The sequence below is a fragment of the Panicum hallii genome, chromosome 7 (assembly GCF_002211085.1).
Source record: "Panicum hallii strain FIL2 chromosome 7, PHallii_v3.1, whole genome shotgun sequence".
In the NCBI taxonomy this organism is placed as follows: Eukaryota; Viridiplantae; Streptophyta; class Magnoliopsida; order Poales; family Poaceae; genus Panicum; species Panicum hallii.
The window spans coordinates 39168628-39185136 of NC_038048.1; the positions used below are offsets into that span (position 1 = coordinate 39168628).

Here is a 16509-nt window from a genome sequence, read left to right on the forward strand (position 1 = left end):
AACATAAAGTTTAGACAGGTTCGGACCGCCGAGAGCATAATACGCTACATCCTGTGTGGTTTTTATTGCCTCACGTGGTGATCGCGTGATCTCCTGAGTGTATGGAAGGAGTTCCTATCCGCCCTTATATAGTTTAGGAGAACGGGGTTACATGGAAGTTCTAATCGGATACGAGCCCAGGAGTCCTACCCGAGTATTTTTCTACTGTCTCCGACCAGTTTTAATAGAGTAGTTCTGTTACGCTACGAGTAGTTACAACTGATGTAGGATATGAGCTATATCCGACCTCTTATCGTGTAAGATGTAGGCTATGTGCGCGGTCTCGTAAATCAGACCTAGATCTGACAGTAGACAAGATGCTGCTGTTGCGCGCTAATGACAGGGAAACAGGGCGTCAGTCGCAGATCATTGTAGAGTGGGTTGCGCCAGAGATCTCCGATGCGGACTGACTGGGACAAGTGCCACTTCCATCTGGTCGGGCTCAGGGGGTGCTCGAGAATCCATGTCGAGAGCTTCCCATCGGCCATGGGGATTTTTTGGTTGTAGCCTTCCTTGGCTATGGGGATTTCTTGGTTGTAGCCTTCCTTGGAGATGAATTTTAAGGAGGTCTCGTCGTCGACGCAGCACATGGAGTGGAACCACTGCGGTTGCATTATCCGCTCCCTCATCAGCTTGCTGGTAGCATCACATCTCTCGAGCAATGGGATGAAGTGGAATGATGATCCATGTTGCTGCAAACATTGTCCAGCTGCCTTAGCATCTGCAGCAGCAGCAGCAGTATGTTTGTAGATCAAGATCTATAATTGGCCAAATGAACCGCACGATACGGCACAGGCACGAGCACTAACAGGCACGGCACTAACTTTCCATCGCAAAGCTGGTCAACAGTAGCCGTGCAGACCAACTGCCCCATTCATTTGTTCATCATCGAGAAATGATGGAGCGATTAGCAGCCGTCTCCACTCAGGACTACATTTTTTGTTCTCATTTCCAAACAAAGATGACTAGTACTTTAATTTTAGATTTATTAGAATTCGTATAAACTGTGGTTCGCTTCTCCGAACGGAAGAGTATCAAACCCGTGGGGTCCACATTGGGTCGGCGTGCCAGGCCGCCAGCGTGGTCGTCGGGATAGAGACTCGCACACGGCACGCCGCACACCGTGCCCCCGTGGTTCCTCCCAAACCCCACAACCACCTCCCCGGCGCCGCTCTTCGTCGCCCCCCGCGGCCTTATAAATACGAGGCGAGGCGGAAGGGGGCGCAGATGGGAATCGCCTCCTCTTCGTCCTCGAGCCCGGAATCCAGAGCTATGGCGCTCGCCAAGGCCAAGGAGATCGTCGCCTCCGCGCCCGTCGTCGTCTTCAGGTCTCTTCCTTCCCCTCTTTTGGTCTTTCTATTAATTAACGAGTGCTGCTACTGGTAGATTAGGCCTCGAAAGTAATTGAAGGAATGAAAAGGGTAAAGGGGAAGCTGGAGAATCTTTCAGCACTCCATTGCCCTCCATGAGTTGAGCATATTCCTTTTTTTTTTGGTTCTCTTATCGACAATATTCGTTGTTCATCTCTATCTTCGAAGAGCGATGCAAGGAGATCAGTTAATCAAGTCTTTAATTTCTAGAGATGTTAGTTTCCTTACGGATGTTGTGATACGTAATTTCTTACAGATTTGCTCCTCTCGATGTGGAAAATGTAGAATTTGACTCCGTACCCATCTTATTTTGATAGAACCAATCATCTCTGCAAGTTTGAGATTCTTCAGCTGATGGATTCGAAAACTGGTATAGGGGTTATTTCTTAGATTACCTAGCCCGCTTCTGCCCCCCTCAGGAGTCAGGACCTGTTTGGAAATGGCATGTGATCCAAATCCTTAGGATTTAGTTCAAATTTGAATTGGGAAGTTTCTGATGCAGCTGAATTCGCTGCATCAGTTCCTGAGGCTTCCCCTGCCTTCAAACATGCCCTATATATTTTTCGGGCCCTGCAATCTATACTGTTCAATTGCTGAGCGTCACACTTCAGGACATGCTAAAATCAAGATGGGGTTTAGTTTCTGCGCTTCTTAGGTTAATGAAGTGGTACTATATGTGGTGTTAGATGTTCTCATTCTCAGTCAGTAATTCTACAAATTTTGATTTTTAGTTTTGTTCTTCAGAAGTTTATCTTCCCCTGCTCTGTGGCTGATGCTTATTTCTGGTTACCTGCAGCAAGTCTTACTGCCCTTTCTGCGTCCGTGTGAAGCAGCTGTTCGAGAAGCTGGGGGCAAGCTTCAAGGCCATTGAGCTGGATGTGGAAAGTGAGTGCACTTAAATTTGTTTGTTCCTTTCACGGCTCACTGTGTCATTCTTAGTTGGACTGGAGTGGCATGATGGATAGTACTAATTGTTGAAGGCTAGCTTGGCATGTGGATAAACTTGGGAAGTTGGGGATGTTTCTTATGTATGGTTTTGCTGAGTTATAAAATTGTTACAGGGATCAGGGGCTTATAGATGAAGGGTGTAGTACAGCAGCACTATCATTTGGTTTTTTTAATGAAAGTTGATGCCGTGGCTGGTCCTTCATGTTATAAGATTGTTTGGTTAGATGGTAGAGAAACATTGGTTATGAAAATTGGCAAATAACTAAGAATGAATGACCTGACAAATACAATGCTAGCTGCTAATTGGTGTCTTCTCTACTAATATAAACAGGGTTAAAAAAATCTGCTAAGTGGTAAGTTTGTAACCATCAGATTCATATCTCTGTTGTGTTGTTCCAATCGCTTGAGCATAACATATTTCACAGTGAAATATTACGCTTCAATTGCAAAGCACCACCATCTCAGGCTGAGTCCCCTTAGTTCATATTTCAGGCTCTGCATGTTGATGATCAGTCACCATGGGATTTGTGGGCAAACAAACTCTTACTGAATCGATCTTTTTTACTTTAGGTGATGGATCTGAGATCCAGGATGCTCTCAAGGAATGGACTGGACAGAGGACTGTCCCAAATGTCTTCATCAATGGGAAGCATATTGGTGGCTGCGATGGTGAGCCATTTCGCCTTCCACTATTGCAGATCAAATCATCTAATTTCAATTTATTTGTTACCTTGCAGCTGTATATATGTGAAAAACGTACCTTCAGTATACTCTATTTGTCTGTCTGATGAAGTTACCTGACATGTTTTGTGTTTTCTCGAGCAGATACCATGGCACTGAACAATGATGGGAAGCTGGTGTCCCTGCTGACTGAGGCTGGAGCGATCGTGGGTTCTACCTCAAAGAAAACCACCGCCACTGCTTAGCTCGACCTGAGAGTTGTCCTGGTTGACATGTTATACTGTTCCCGTGGTATGAAATAAGGGGTTATGCTTCGCAGGTCCTGAACTTGTGTGCTGTCAGAGTGTCGAGTACTATCATGACTGTTTAGTCCCCCTGTTGAACCGCTCAGACATCAGTCGAGTTGCATGCCTCCGCTAATAGTAATGAGTTCCTAATCATTAACTCCTCTGTCATCGTGATGTTCGTCTTTCTGCTGGAAATATGTGTGCATTTGCCATTGGATCGATGCTGACTCTGGACCGTATTTCAGTGTTTTTCTAACCCTGCAGAACTGTCGGAACTGATCCGATGAGAATGAATATCGAAGGCAACGGAAAAACTGCACATGCAAAGCTGCTACGGATCATGAGATTTACAAACAAAGGAATACTGGGGCACCCAGACGGTACACGCCAGCACGAATCAAGCGTCCTATTGCCTGGCCATTCTCAGGTACACCTTGTACACGACCAGCTCCTCGTCGCCGCCGTGCTCGCCGTACGGGAAGTCCGGCCCGAACCCGTATTCTTCCATGGACCACACGGTCCGCGACGTTCGCCGCACCTGCTCGTCGTCCTCCCGGTACCGGAACAGGCGCCAGTAGCCCAGTTCCCGGCCTTCGCCGTCCTTTACGTCCCAGTAGCGCGCCGCCGGCACGTACTGCCCAGGCCCTGCCCTCCGCGGGCGCGCTGTGCCATCATCGTCACCGTGGTCCTCGGTCCGCGGCCGCCGCACCACGAAGAACCACTCGAACTGGTCGTTGGCCGGCGGCAGCACGGCCGTGAGCACCGCGGGGTGCGCTGCGCACATGTCGGCGGCGCGGTGCATGCGGCACCGAAGCGGGTCCCCGGCGCTGAGGCTGGCAAGGTAGAGCTGCGTGAGCACCTGTGGCCTCACGTCGGCGCCCGCGCGCCGCGCCGCGCCGTCGAGGCGGAGCCTCCTGTCGAGCGCCCCGCCGCGCGCCGGGTACACCTTGCACACGACCACGTCGAGCGCCCCAGCGCCGCCGGGGCAGCGGTCGCCGTACTCCTCCATGCGCCACTCGGTCTCCCTCGCGTCGCTGGCCTCCGCGGAGTCCTCGTAGTAGCGGAAGCTGTGGCAGTACCACCCGCCGCTGGGCTTCGCCTCGCCGGTGAGGCGGTACGCCCCGGGCCCGGCCCTCCGCTTGCCGCCGAGGCCCCGCCCGCGGCAGACGAAGAAGAGCCACTCGGGCCGGGCGCAGTTGGCGGGCGGGTGCACCTTGGCGAGGAACGCCGGGTGCGCGCCGTAGACGTCGGCGTCGTGGATCTGCGGCGGCAGGTCGCCGCACCGCAGCGCGCGGCGCGCGGGCAGGTACCGTCCGACGAGGTCGTCCGTGGCGGGGTCGAAGTCGAACGGCGGCTGGCCGACTGCTGGAGGCCTGTTCCCGCCGCGCCGCGGTGGCCTCAGCGGCCTGCCCCCGGCCGCCGTGTCGCTGCTGCCGCCGGCGCCGAGGAGAACCCAGCCGTCGTCGGTCACCTCCTCGCGGAAGCCGGCGGACGGCGCGGACGACGACGCGGCCTGCTGCATTGCTCCCGGCGCGCCGGCTCTTCGGTGTCGCTGGGGCTCAACGGTATCCTGTACGTTTTCTAACGTTCCGAAGCGAGATGTGATCGCCTCGGGAACGCGCGGCCGGCGTGCGGTTTCATAGAGCGCGCGAGTCTGGTTTCCGAGGCGTCTGAGGAGCCAAGGCATGATCGGAGTAGGGGTTGAGCGGAGGCCGAGACCCAAAGTGACTGCGTCCGCCGCGGCTCCATTCGGTCAGGGACTCCTGGTCATCTGGAGTTCTGGACTCCGCAAGCAAAAGGTATCCCGGACGGACAAGATCAGAACTGGCACGGCGCGCCAGGCAAATCTCGTAGCCGCGCAGCCGGCGCGGTGGCATCCAAACGTGCGATCCGATGAGGACCCGATGCGTCTCGGTTACCAGTTTGTTATGCGATCGTGCGCCGAGATGTTTCTTTGATCGTCAGCGTAGCCGGGTGCACGAGGGAGAAAAAGGATGCACAACTTATAAGGAATTAAGGTGGCTTTTTCGTTCTGAGTTCAGGATTCGAATCTGTATGGTTGGGTTTAACGTGAGACGTTTGTTTGTTTGCATACCAGGAATTCAGTTGTACATTCGCCCTTTAGTCTCCTTTCCTAACGTTCGACTTGAGGTTCACCACCTGACAAGAACTTCTACCTGGTCTGAACGTAACGCGTACTTGCGGGGCGTGATCGACTGCGCCCACCTATTTCCTCTTCATGGGAAGACCATTAGAAATATCTAGACCAGTGTGTCCTCGTTGCCTTCCACAAGATGATCGTCGTTAGGAACAGGGGTGGTTTGAGAGGGCTTAACTCAAAACCGTTTTAGCGGTGAAGTCGAAGCTGGTGAAGTAAAAAAATATAATTTCATCTAGCTTCTAGTTCATTTTAGCAAGAATTTACTTTATGTGTATGATTCTTTTTAGTTACACAATACAACTTAGACATTCGCCTACCACTGAAAGCATAACACCGTTAAATCCTTTAAAATTCGCTCACATGGGGAGTCAAACCTAGGACTTAGGATGCTACTTAGACTCTTGCAACCACTAGGCTAGGTGCCCTTCCATGTGTATGAGTTGTCTAGAAAAAATATACAAATATAGAAAGTTTTCTCTAAAATAAATTATCCTCGTGGAAGTTTTGCCAACTAGTGTTTTTCTTGAAAGGGCTTTCAAACCCTTTCAAAACAACTGGAGTGTTGATCTTGGTCATCATCAACGAAACGCTTCGCCTTTTTTTGAGAAGAAGAAAAGAGAAAATGAGATGGCTTCGCTCTTCTAGCTGGGCCGTGTCAAATGACGGCCTTCCTTCTTGAAATGTTGACGCCTGTGGGCTCTGTGCTATGGGCTTCAGCAGCCCACACGACACAGAACGAAAGAGGAGATTCGGACGCGTGGCAGCGTCATACACAGATGCACTCCAGAAAAGACCTCCACATGCATGGTAAGCAAGCACACCGCTAAACACAGAATAATAATGCAGATGTGCTGACTCATCAAGTGATTTTTTGTTAGATAACGACTGGCTCATTAGTCATTAGTGATAACCGAAGATCATATATATTGTTCGTTACACGTAATACACACTTTACACTCGGTGCTGCATGCATGATGCGTGGTTGCAAATAATCAATATCGAATTGGGTAATTTGTCACCCTCATGTCCCCTTAGTCTTTCAGGTACGGATCAGAGCGCTTTGCTAGATCGCTGCTAGCTATACATAGCGAGAGACAAAAAAAAAAGCCTTCTTCTGTGTACGTTTCCCCATAAAGAAAGCGCCCGGCGCTTTTACGTGTCATCGGCTGAGGCGCCGGCGCGCAGCTGCCGCTGCTGCAAAGTGGTGGGCGTACGGTAGCAGCTGCTCCGTCCTTACCCACCAGCAACACCACCGCTACACGACGATCGGAGCTCTACCTAGCTCTGGTAGAAGGCATGCGGCAGCCGGGTTAGCGGATCTCCTCTACCAGGGCGTGCAGCACGCTCCGGCGGCGGCGTCGTCGACGACCACGCCGTCGAGGTTCCACAGGCTGCCCCACGTGGCGCCGTCCTCCTCGCCGGACCCGTACTCGTCGCTGGCCGTGGAGCCGCAGCAGCTGCCGGTGCCGCCGCCCTGATGGACGGCGCCGTGGAGGAGGAGGGCGCAGGACATGGGGCACATGAAGTCCATGGCGTCGTGCATGATCAGGTCCTCGTCGTGGTGGTGCCCGCCGGCTGCTTCGGCCGCTGCCACCGTCGGCGCCACGCACGCGTCGTCGACGACTGCGCTGCCACGGTCCTCGTCGTCGGCCGTGGTCCCGGTGCGCGCGCCGCCGCCTTCCTGATTCTCGTGGTCCTTGGCGACCTGCCCGGCCAGCTGCAACAGCTGCTGCTGCTGGCTCTGCATCTCCTGCCGCTGCTTGAGGAACCGCGCCCGCGCGCGCTCGATGTTCTTGGACGGCTTCCCCTTCTTGAAGTGCGTCCTCCAGTAGTTCTTGATCTCGTTGTCCGTCCTGCCCGGCAGGCTGCGTGCGATCGTGGACCACCTGCTTGCGATACACGTGGCAGGCAAAGAATTTTCGGTGCATCAACACTAGAACCTTGTTTAGTTGACGAACTTTGTTTATTTCATGTTCAGTACACACTGTTTATTTCATTTATTATACCTGTTTCCCCACAAAGCGTGGAGCTGGACTATGATGCTCTCTTCCTGGGGCGTGATCTTGCCTCGCTTCAGATCTGGTCTCAGGTAGTTAACCCACCGCAGCCTGCAGCTCTTGCCACTCCTCTTCAGACCTGCAGCACGAAAAGGCCAAAAGGGGAATGGGGGATCTCAGACAAACAGCTCCAGCCACCCATGTGCACCGACAGGTGCCGGTCAATTTACTAACTTTGAGTGGTAGCAATAGTGACGGCTAGCTTTCGTGATCTAAGTATATATCATTCTAACCAACTCACTCCAGGATAACAAAACATTTTATTTTGATAAAAAAGATTAGCAGAGATATGATAGCTGTAGTTTTCCTTGAAAATTGACTGATGATACGAACCCAGGTACAGTGTCGTCATGGAGATGGGCATCCAGTAACAACTCGACCCTGTACTGGGCAGTGAACCGGTTAAACTGAGTCGGCACTCGCCACTACTACCATTTATACGCTCACTTTCACGTCACTCTTCTAATAAGACTTTTAAGTCTGCAACGTGTACGCACAGGGATATAACTGAATCGAAGTGTACGCATAAGAGATGCCCATCGTCTGATTAAGAGCGTCTTAATCTGACGGTGCGCATCTTTTTACTCTAGCTATGCACCCACACCACAGTTCATCAGTAGCCCACGCTGCATACTTTACATGTCTAATTTGGTTGTGCGCACAGATAGAGGCTCTTTTGCTTCTAACTTGCGAGCCAGCTGAACCCTCGCTGCAACGGTAGCAGCAAATTGCAGGGGACAAACAGCATCGTGCATGGTGGAATCCTGGGACAGCTCTGCAAGTTGCCAGCTGAGGATCCTGGCAAAACATACACAAGCTTAACAGTACAACACCGTACACCGGTAGTACTGCCTGCTGGTTGACGGCCGCCGCAACTTGCGAGCTCAATCATTCGCAAGTTGCAAAGTTTAGCTGCTTGTTGGTGAAAAGGGACACTGGGCCCTGCCGTAAGCTAGCTGAAAACCCGTACAGTTGAAATCAAGTAGATCGATGATCGCCAAGAAAATTATAAACTAACAAAAGGGAGGAAGCGAATTCGCTCTTGAGATCGGCATGCGGATGCAGCACCTGTGAGCTTGGAGACGGAGTTCCACCGCCCCTCGCCGCGCTGCCGGACGTGCTCGACGAGGAGCTTGTCCTCCTGGCTGGTCCACGGGCCCTTCCTCCACCCGTCCACCTCCTGCCGTCCCCAGCCCAGCGGCGCCCCCTCCATTGGCGGCACAACACCAAAAGCTCAGCTCGCCGGGAGAGCTCGCTGTTCCCTTGGAGATATTTGTGCGCGCAGGCCCGCGGCAGGTAGCTCGTAGCAGTAGCTATCCACGAGCGGGTGGCCGGAGGGCAAAGCCTTTCCCTTTGCTTGGATTCTGCCTGTCCCGCGGCGAGTGAGGAGGAGGGTACGGGGCGAGTGAGCCGCTGCCGCGTATATATCGGGCACCGGCGGGGCTCTATTCCCCCGGTCCTGTCGCTCGCCAAAGCACCCCCGCGCGTCGCTGTCAGGGGGAATTCCATGCTCCACTAGCCCGGCTGCCGAGCCGGGTTTCCCGAATTGCCCCCGGACCCCGCGGTAAATTCTTGAGAGTTACCGCGGGCTTAATTATTTCTTGCCGCGAAAGCGCGCACTTGGGGCCAGGTGTAAAGAGCAAAGAGTGCTGGCTTTGAGAGAGAGTCTATTTTGTGAGGAGTAAAGAGTGCCTTAGAATTTTAGATACTAATGTGCTACGAACGAACCAAAGATGTGTAATAAAGAAAAATGGCTGTCCGATTTAGACATGAACTAAATTCTACTGCATGTGTACCCTGTAGAGTACTAGTATATTGTGCCCAGCTCCTTATTAGCAATATTAGTTTCATTTTCCTTTTAATTTCTCGATTCAAAACAACAAGATTCGTGCCTTCGACCACCTGCATAACTATTCAGTTTTCATCAGCCTGTCCCAAGAGAGCTCATATTCTGGCACCAACATAAACTAGCGTATACCCAGGCATTATTAGCATACAGCTTCACTTTTGCCACCTCCATCCATCTTAGCTTGGCTGCCTGATCTATCCTCGGTGTCCCCTGGGCGCGCGGGTTCTAGAAAGCCGACGCGTGGCTAACTGCATCCGCAACAACTCACCAAATGGTACACTTAGCTTCGATCACACCTGCTGGCTGCTGCAGGTGCGAACAAACTAAACTGACGCTCGATCGACGAAGGCCATCGTACTTGTAGTAGCGATGGTGATGGCGATCACGGTCACGCTTTCCGACGCACAAACGGACTAAACTAATCTCCCGGGCTAATCTGAAAGCCGCGCATCATTGCACGCAATGACACAAGCGAGTAAGCGACGCGCCGCGCGTGCTCCGTACCTGGTCGATCCGACCAGCATTCTGGTGAGCTGGCACGCGGTTAATTAGAACAGATTAAAGCAGGATGGTACATGCATGTATCTGCGATCATGTCCCCTTTCTTTGGTGCAAAGAAACTGAAGGGGACGGATCGATGATGTTGCTCCGACCCGGCCGATCACCTGGTCGATCTCCGTCGCCATCCGATCCGGAAAAGGCCACCGAGATTAAGTACACGACGCTAGCGTTAGCTCTGTCCAAGTGTAGCAGTGTGGTATTTATCCATTACTGCAGCTAGCAATGCAAGATAGGTAGCTAGTGATAGTGGGCATCACACGCCTGCGGCGCGTGCGTGTACCGGAGATCTGCTTACTGATCGAGATCATATCGGGTCTGCAGGTCAAGCCTAGTCCAGCTCGATCGGTTGACCGGTCAAACATACTCGTAGTCTCGTACGCGTCGGGCCGCTGGTCAAGCCGCGCGCGCCGCTGCCACTTGCTCTCGCTTCAAGCACTCTTGACGCCGGCGCCAACGAAGTGATCTGGCTGGATCGGCCTGAACCAGGTAGGGAGAAAGACGTACGTGCGGACTGTGTGTTTAATTTGGTGTTCGGCGTTAGGACCGCGTGTGCTAAAAATTAGCGCGGCGCACGCAACAAGAGCATGCATGGCAACAGGGCAAAAACTAACCCTAGCGAGGACATGCAGAACTTGCTACTTTATTTGTATGTATGTATGTATGTATGCAAAAATCTATTGTTTAATATTCAGCCAACAAGAGAAGCTAGTATAATGCAATTAAGAAAAGACAAGCAAATTTACCCTTGACAATAAAAGAATAACCCAAATGCCCATATTCTTATAAACTGAAAACCACTGTCATTACGCGAAACTTAACATAAACTACTTTAGACATATTTATGGATCACCCACCCATCACTGCTATTATGGAAAAAATAATACAAAATGCCCCTCCAAATTCCATAAAAAGAAGGCAACATAATTCAATTAGTATGCAAGTTTGTTGCACATCGTATGCATATTTAAGATATCAACACTGCAGTTCAAATGGTCTTCGATCTGGTCGTTGTAAAATATAAGAGAAGCATAAACATATCTATTCATCTGGTTGATAAAATTATGGATCATCAAAATAGGACAAAAGAGTGGGCTAATGATCTTGGATTGGACTTCACAGTTCAAAAGTACACCGTCAAGATAATAGAGGAGTACACCGGAGTTCGCAGACTACATGTACGTGGCGCCAATAAAATTATAGATTAGCATAACACATGACCAATAAAAATACTACATTTGTATTGATATGTATGATAAAACAATATATAATAGTGGAGTTTATCTATGACGGTAGTGATACAAGAAGGGGGGAGGGAGGGGGGGTGTTGACATGGGAGCTGGTTGGCATAATTGTTATGCTTGGAATAGACAGCTCAATGCATATAGCATGCAAATTGTAGATGGAGAAGCCATGTCTGTCATTGATAGATAGCTTATAGCAATATATCATAGCGGGAGACGATTTGATGACGAGCTGTTTCGAACTTAGGGAAAGTAAAAATGTTCATAAGAATTCAAGTAATATCCTCATGATATATATGTGGTCGCAGCGCTAAGTACCTGCACGAGATACATGGTGGATACGAATCCATGAATCATCATCATGCATGCCGTAGGAATTTCGATCATGATCGAGATGGAAATTCATTGTATCAAAACAGCAACTAATAATTAATTCTAGCTCGAGCAAGAATATAATTTGCACAAACCACCTTGCCAACTGCTGAGTATATGTAACACCCCATCGTCGTACGGTCTTCCAGAGATCTAGTAAAGGTTATTACCGGAGGGCAAGTCTGGAAGACCGCACCTAACAAGGGGAATCACGCAGGCCAAGCCCTTTTGGGGGCTTACCCCTTCGAGAGACCTCCTCGTCGTGGCTTCCAACAAAGAATGATGTGCTTATGCTAATTTAGCACATCATTAGATCCCCCCCTGGATTTAAGTATTGGCACGGTCCCCCGCCCGTCCCTCCACGTACACCTCGATCATCACATCGCGTAGAGCCCTAGTAGTATAGACTGTAGAGAGCTCCGATCCCCCGCGCCGTGATAAAAAAATCCCCGCTCCTCCTTGGCACCCTCCTCGATCTATCTCTGGCATCGATCGGTCGACCTCGCCTCGTCACCTAATCACCCAACGAAGAGCACCGGACAATCGCATCACCCAGTGCATCAGCAAGGCCGGTTAAACAACTAGTAGATGTCTTTGTTGCTGCTGTGCCCGCGCATCCGCCCGCGCGTGCCACCAGTACAGGGAGCGGAGCATCGTCGTCGTCCATGGTGCGCCGCGCTGTTGGGTACGGTGCCCAACGCGCCTCGCCAATGGCGACGCGCCACCCGCCGTCCCGCCGGACCGGCCGATCGATCGGATGCCGCGCGGGGGCAGCCAGCGATCGACGTCGCCCGTAGAATAACGTGGCTGCTATTTCGGGCAAGCGATCGAGCACGTACGGCGCGCAGCTAGGGCACTGCCTGCCGGGGGCGCTGGCGCCGGGGGGTTATTTTATGCGGGCATCGCCGTCGGCGGGCGTGGGTGCGGCGACTTTGCCGGCTCACGCCGGCGACAGGTGTCGCGCGCCCGCGCCCAGGACCACCGCCCCCTACTTGTTTAGTCGCGTCGCCAACTCCGGCAGCGCATAAAGCCCGGCGCCCGGACCACCGGGACACGGCCAGCTCGATCGCCCCCGGCACACATATATAATTATACATGTACTATATACATAAATCCCTCTCCATATCACCACTGCTATATATATATATATATAATCATCTACGGTTTGCTAGCTAGCTATATGTGCTAAGCCTTGCAGGTCATTATTGGGCGTCAGCTTTCCGTGTCTGGTTGCATGTCGTTCACTACCGGATTCAGGGGCTTTGCCGAGTGTCCCAGACACTCGGCAAAGCCCCGATTACACTCGGCAAAGCCTTTGCCGAGTGTAACACTCGGCAAAGAGCACTCGGCAAAGATTTCATCGGTAAAGACGTCTTTGCCGAGTGCCTTTTGTCGGGCACTCGGCAAAGGCTTTGCCGAGTGCTAAAAAACACTCGGCAAAGAGAAGCACTCGGCAAAATGTAAATCGGAAAAAATCCAAAAACTGAAATAGGAAAAAATAAATTTTATTAGGGGAGGCATGCACAGCCAGCTAATGACCCATCTAATGGGTTGCACATTTTTTTCAGCAATTTTTGATAAGTTGTCGATGATAGTATTCGAACTCACGACCTCCTGCACACAAACAACTCCCTCTACCACTGCACCATTGAACCACATGTGTCAACATTACGTTTTTATTCTCCACGTATTATAATTGACCGAGTGTAAATTGTTTGTTTGAGATAGTAACTAAATTCAAATGAAAAAGTTGTTAACTACAAAGTGGCATAACTTTTCGAGATCTACAACTTTTATTTTGGTAGTTTCTTCATCCGAGATCGTTTACAAAATTTGAATTTCAAATTTGAAAACTTCAAACGTATTTTAATATGACACAATGATTTCAAATTAAAAATTTGTCAACTACAAACTTTCATAACTTTTTGAGATCTATAACTTTAATTTTGATGGTTTTTCCATTCGAGGTCATTTGCAAAATTTGAATTTTAAATTTTCTATATTCAGATGTAGTTTTTGTTGATAAGATGACTTCAAATTAAAATGTTGCCAACTGTAAAATCTTATAACTTCTCAAGATCTACAAAGTTTATTTTGGTTGTTTTATCATTTCTTCATCTGACATGATAATTCTAATATTGTTCACAAATCTTATATATCTCTCTTGTAGTTTCATAAACTACGAGAGAGATATATATATTGTGAACAAATGTACATTTATTTTGTCAAATGAAAAAATGTCCAAAATAAAAATTATGCATCTTGATGAGTTATACAACTTTGTAGTTGAAAATATTTTTATTTGAATTAATTTACTACTTCAAAATATGATTTGAAAATTATCTTTGCCGAGTGTATAAACAAGGCACTCGGCAAAGAGCTTCTTTGCCGAGTGCCATAAAAAAGGCACTCGGCAAAGAGCTTCTTTGCCGAGTGCCTAAAAAAAGCACTCAGCAAAGAGCTTCTTTGCCGAGTGTCTTAAAAAAGGCACTCGGCAAAGACCGGCACTCGGCAAAGAAGCTCTTTGCCGAGTGCCCGAAGAAAAACACTCGGCAAAATATTTGACACTCGGCAAAGATCTTTTTTCCGGTAGTGGTTGGCTCCATCCAGCATCCAGGCCGCTGCACGCAGGCGGCATCCCATTCGAGCCGGGGGGTTTGATTAGTGGTCTCCGTGGCGTGATCTGGCGGGAGGCCGGGGACGGACGGCTATGTTAATAATGCGCGTGCGGTGAAACGAAGCATCCGCCGCGCAAATTAATTTTCTACGCGATGGGTGTGATGACGAAGCAATATTGGTCGACAAGTCTCCCTCTCGCTTTGGCGATCCGGAAGGGTCTCGAAAAGCCCCTGCTTATAATAAGTATACAAACCCTTCCTCCCCAAAAGCTGGGCGTATGTGTGTGCGTATCTGGATGGGTTGGGGCTGGTATGTTTGTACTCCAAGCAAGCAAGCTCATCATCGATCGGTCATGGATCACGGGACTCGGGAGCTAGCTAAAAGTAGAAAGCAAGATACGGCGCCCGACAACACAAGCTGCTGGCTCTCTAGTGAGTTGCTGCACTAGCTATGGCAACAGTCACGTCTGCCAAAGGGTGTGCGGGAATGGTGAGGAATGCTAAAGACTAAAGTGATGGGGGGTACTAATAAAAGGTCGCTCTCGATCGTGACCACCTTTACAGCTCTCAAGGACAAAGGTAAATTGCACTTGCGGGCCGGGACTAGTGTAACTTTGTTTTGTCATTTGGTCTCGAGATCGAACACACGTTTCCTCACCTCCACGTTCTCGGTGCGTGCGTGGTTTTAATTTACCCTCAGAACTTCTTGGATCAAATTTTCTTTGCTTGCAAATTAAGTCGTCATTCTTAAAAGTGCTATGCGTCATGTACATGTCTTCAATTGTACATATCTTATTACAGGCATGATTGCAAAAGCAGAAGAAAATCCATCGTTATACCGTCTGTATTATTGTATGTGTAAAGCCCACACGCTAACCTATATATGTGTGTAGTCTCTGTGTACAATTCTTTGCCCCTTGGGGCTGTGCCAAAAACTCTTCACCATCTATCTATGAAATTACCACTATCTCTTGGGCCGATTCGTATAAACAAAAAACTTGTCTTCTCGCTTATACATACTACAATTACTATATATAAGGAGCAATTAATGTTTTTTAAGACACTGTAGGAACTTTTCCTTTTGTTTTTAAATAATAATAGAATAAAAATTATCCCAACCTTTTACATCACACAGTGCATATGACTGATACCTATCCAACCCAACATTTCAGGGGGTAGTGTTTCTATAGAGGCGGTCATCTTAGGCAATCGCTTGTGAAAATGATGGTCTCCACATGCGCTAGTGTAAAGGCAAGTGGTGTAGCCATGCCTCTGCAAACAATATTTGTCCGCTTGTGTAAATAAACTTTATATTTATGGAATTCATTATTTCTGTTTTCAATAATTTCCAAGAATATCCTTGCCATCTACATTTTATTAGATCATCTATGGTGTTCATATATATGCCGTTACCACAAGAAAGTTTTAATCTCTAAATTTGTTGCTTTTTATGTTTAAGAAATGTAGTATGTTGCAATCTTTCTTGTATCGATTTTTCTTTGTTAGGTTTCTCACATGTTTTAAATCATATGGAATCCACAATGACATTTTTGTAACTTGGTTCAACGAAAAAGAAATGCAACCAGACAAAAGAAAAATATCCAAAGATTCTTGCGTAAATTAAATTTGCTCGAATACCATGTATAGTCCACCTCTAATGCTGAGCAAATGTTCAACATAACTGGGATAATTGCGTAAATTTAATTTGCTCGAATACCATTCATAGTCCACCCCTAATGCTGAGCAAATGTTCAACATATCTGGGATAATTAACTTCTTAAAAAACAATTTTACATACTTGGTTAGCAGTAGAATGTGTACTTCTGCGTCAATTTGAAGAAAAAACAAGATAGTAAGAAACATCTTTATCTTGGATAAGAATCTAGCCCTTTCAAGGGGAGCTAAGGAACCACTTCCGCTGGGTTGACATTCTGATCGATGCCTGGAGGCACCGAGTTCTTGGGGGCCATTTGCGGCTAGCTAGGCGACGCGAAAGTAGAAAACAAACTAGTGGTATCTGTTCCATTTTGTACGTAGCAGCCTGATCCCTCCACGAGTACATAGCATCCCCTTCGAGCTTTTAGCGTAAAGAGAAGCCAGAATCTTGCTAGCTGTCGGGAGATCTCGATCAAAACTGTTAGACATGGCTTCATGCGTCTCACTTCACAGAGAGCATGTGTGCCCGGCCTACTGCCCAAAGGCCCCAGTTGTCTTCCTGACTAGTATTTTGCGCGCGCCCCTGCGCGCCCATGCTTATTACAATAAGCTTAATTTATTGATATGGTTATATAGACATTCATTTTATATAATGACAAAGTACATTTA

General features: G+C 48.9%; 3 protein-coding genes across 4 annotated transcripts; 1 reads left to right on the forward strand and 2 right to left on the reverse strand.

The window, feature by feature from the left end:
* The first annotated feature begins 1181 nt into the window (after positions 1-1181).
* Positions 1182-3499, forward strand: LOC112901721 (glutaredoxin-C6-like). Its single transcript, XM_025970690.1, has 4 exons — positions 1182-1367; positions 2206-2294; positions 2928-3026; positions 3183-3499. The coding sequence occupies exons 1-4, from the start codon at positions 1267-1269 to the stop codon at positions 3281-3283; spliced, it is 390 nt and encodes a 129-aa protein (XP_025826475.1). The 5' UTR covers positions 1182-1266; the 3' UTR covers positions 3284-3499.
* Positions 3500-3710: 211 nt separating this feature from the next.
* LOC112900773 lies at positions 3711-4847 on the reverse strand. The gene has a single exon (XM_025969575.1). It carries the CDS (start codon positions 4845-4847, stop codon positions 3732-3734), a length of 1116 nt encoding a protein of 371 aa, XP_025825360.1. The 3' UTR covers positions 3711-3731.
* A 1546-nt stretch (positions 4848-6393) lies between these two features.
* Positions 6394-8920, reverse strand: LOC112900256 (transcription factor MYB8-like). 2 transcript variants are annotated; one of them, XM_025969048.1, is made up of 3 exons: positions 8612-8920; positions 7493-7622; positions 6394-7372 (listed from the first exon to the last, which is right to left on the reverse strand). In XM_025969048.1, the coding sequence occupies exons 1-3, from the start codon at positions 8754-8756 to the stop codon at positions 6811-6813; spliced, it is 837 nt and encodes a 278-aa protein (XP_025824833.1). In that variant the 5' UTR covers positions 8757-8920; the 3' UTR covers positions 6394-6810. The 2 variants fall into 2 exon arrangements, with proteins under 2 accessions (XP_025824833.1, XP_025824832.1); XM_025969047.1 differs by having other exon boundaries at positions 6394-7375.
* Between the last annotated feature and the right edge of the window lie 7589 nt (positions 8921-16509).

Bases quoted from the DNA above. Each gene is read 5' to 3' on its own strand.
- LOC112901721 (XM_025970690.1), top strand. From the start codon at position 1,267: ATGGGAATCGCCTCCTCTTCGTCCTCGAGCCCGGAATCCAGAGCTATG. The intron at 1,368-2,205 runs GTCTCTTCCTTC...GGTTACCTGCAG, and splicing joins GCGCCCGTCGTCGTCTTCAG to CAAGTCTTACTGCCCTTTCT. The intron at 2,295-2,927 runs GTGAGTGCACTT...TTTTTACTTTAG, and splicing joins CATTGAGCTGGATGTGGAAA to GTGATGGATCTGAGATCCAG.
- LOC112900773 (XM_025969575.1), bottom strand. From the start codon at position 4,847: ATGCAGCAGGCCGCGTCGTCGTCCGCGCCGTCCGCCGGCTTCCGCGAG.
- LOC112900256 (XM_025969047.1), bottom strand. From the start codon at position 8,756: ATGGAGGGGGCGCCGCTGGGCTGGGGACGGCAGGAGGTGGACGGGTGG. The intron at 7,623-8,611 runs GTGCTGCATCCG...TTCGTGCTGCAG, and splicing joins CTCCGTCTCCAAGCTCACAG to GTCTGAAGAGGAGTGGCAAG. The intron at 7,376-7,492 runs GTATAATAAATG...GTGTATCGCAAG, and splicing joins CACGCTTTGTGGGGAAACAG to CAGGTGGTCCACGATCGCAC.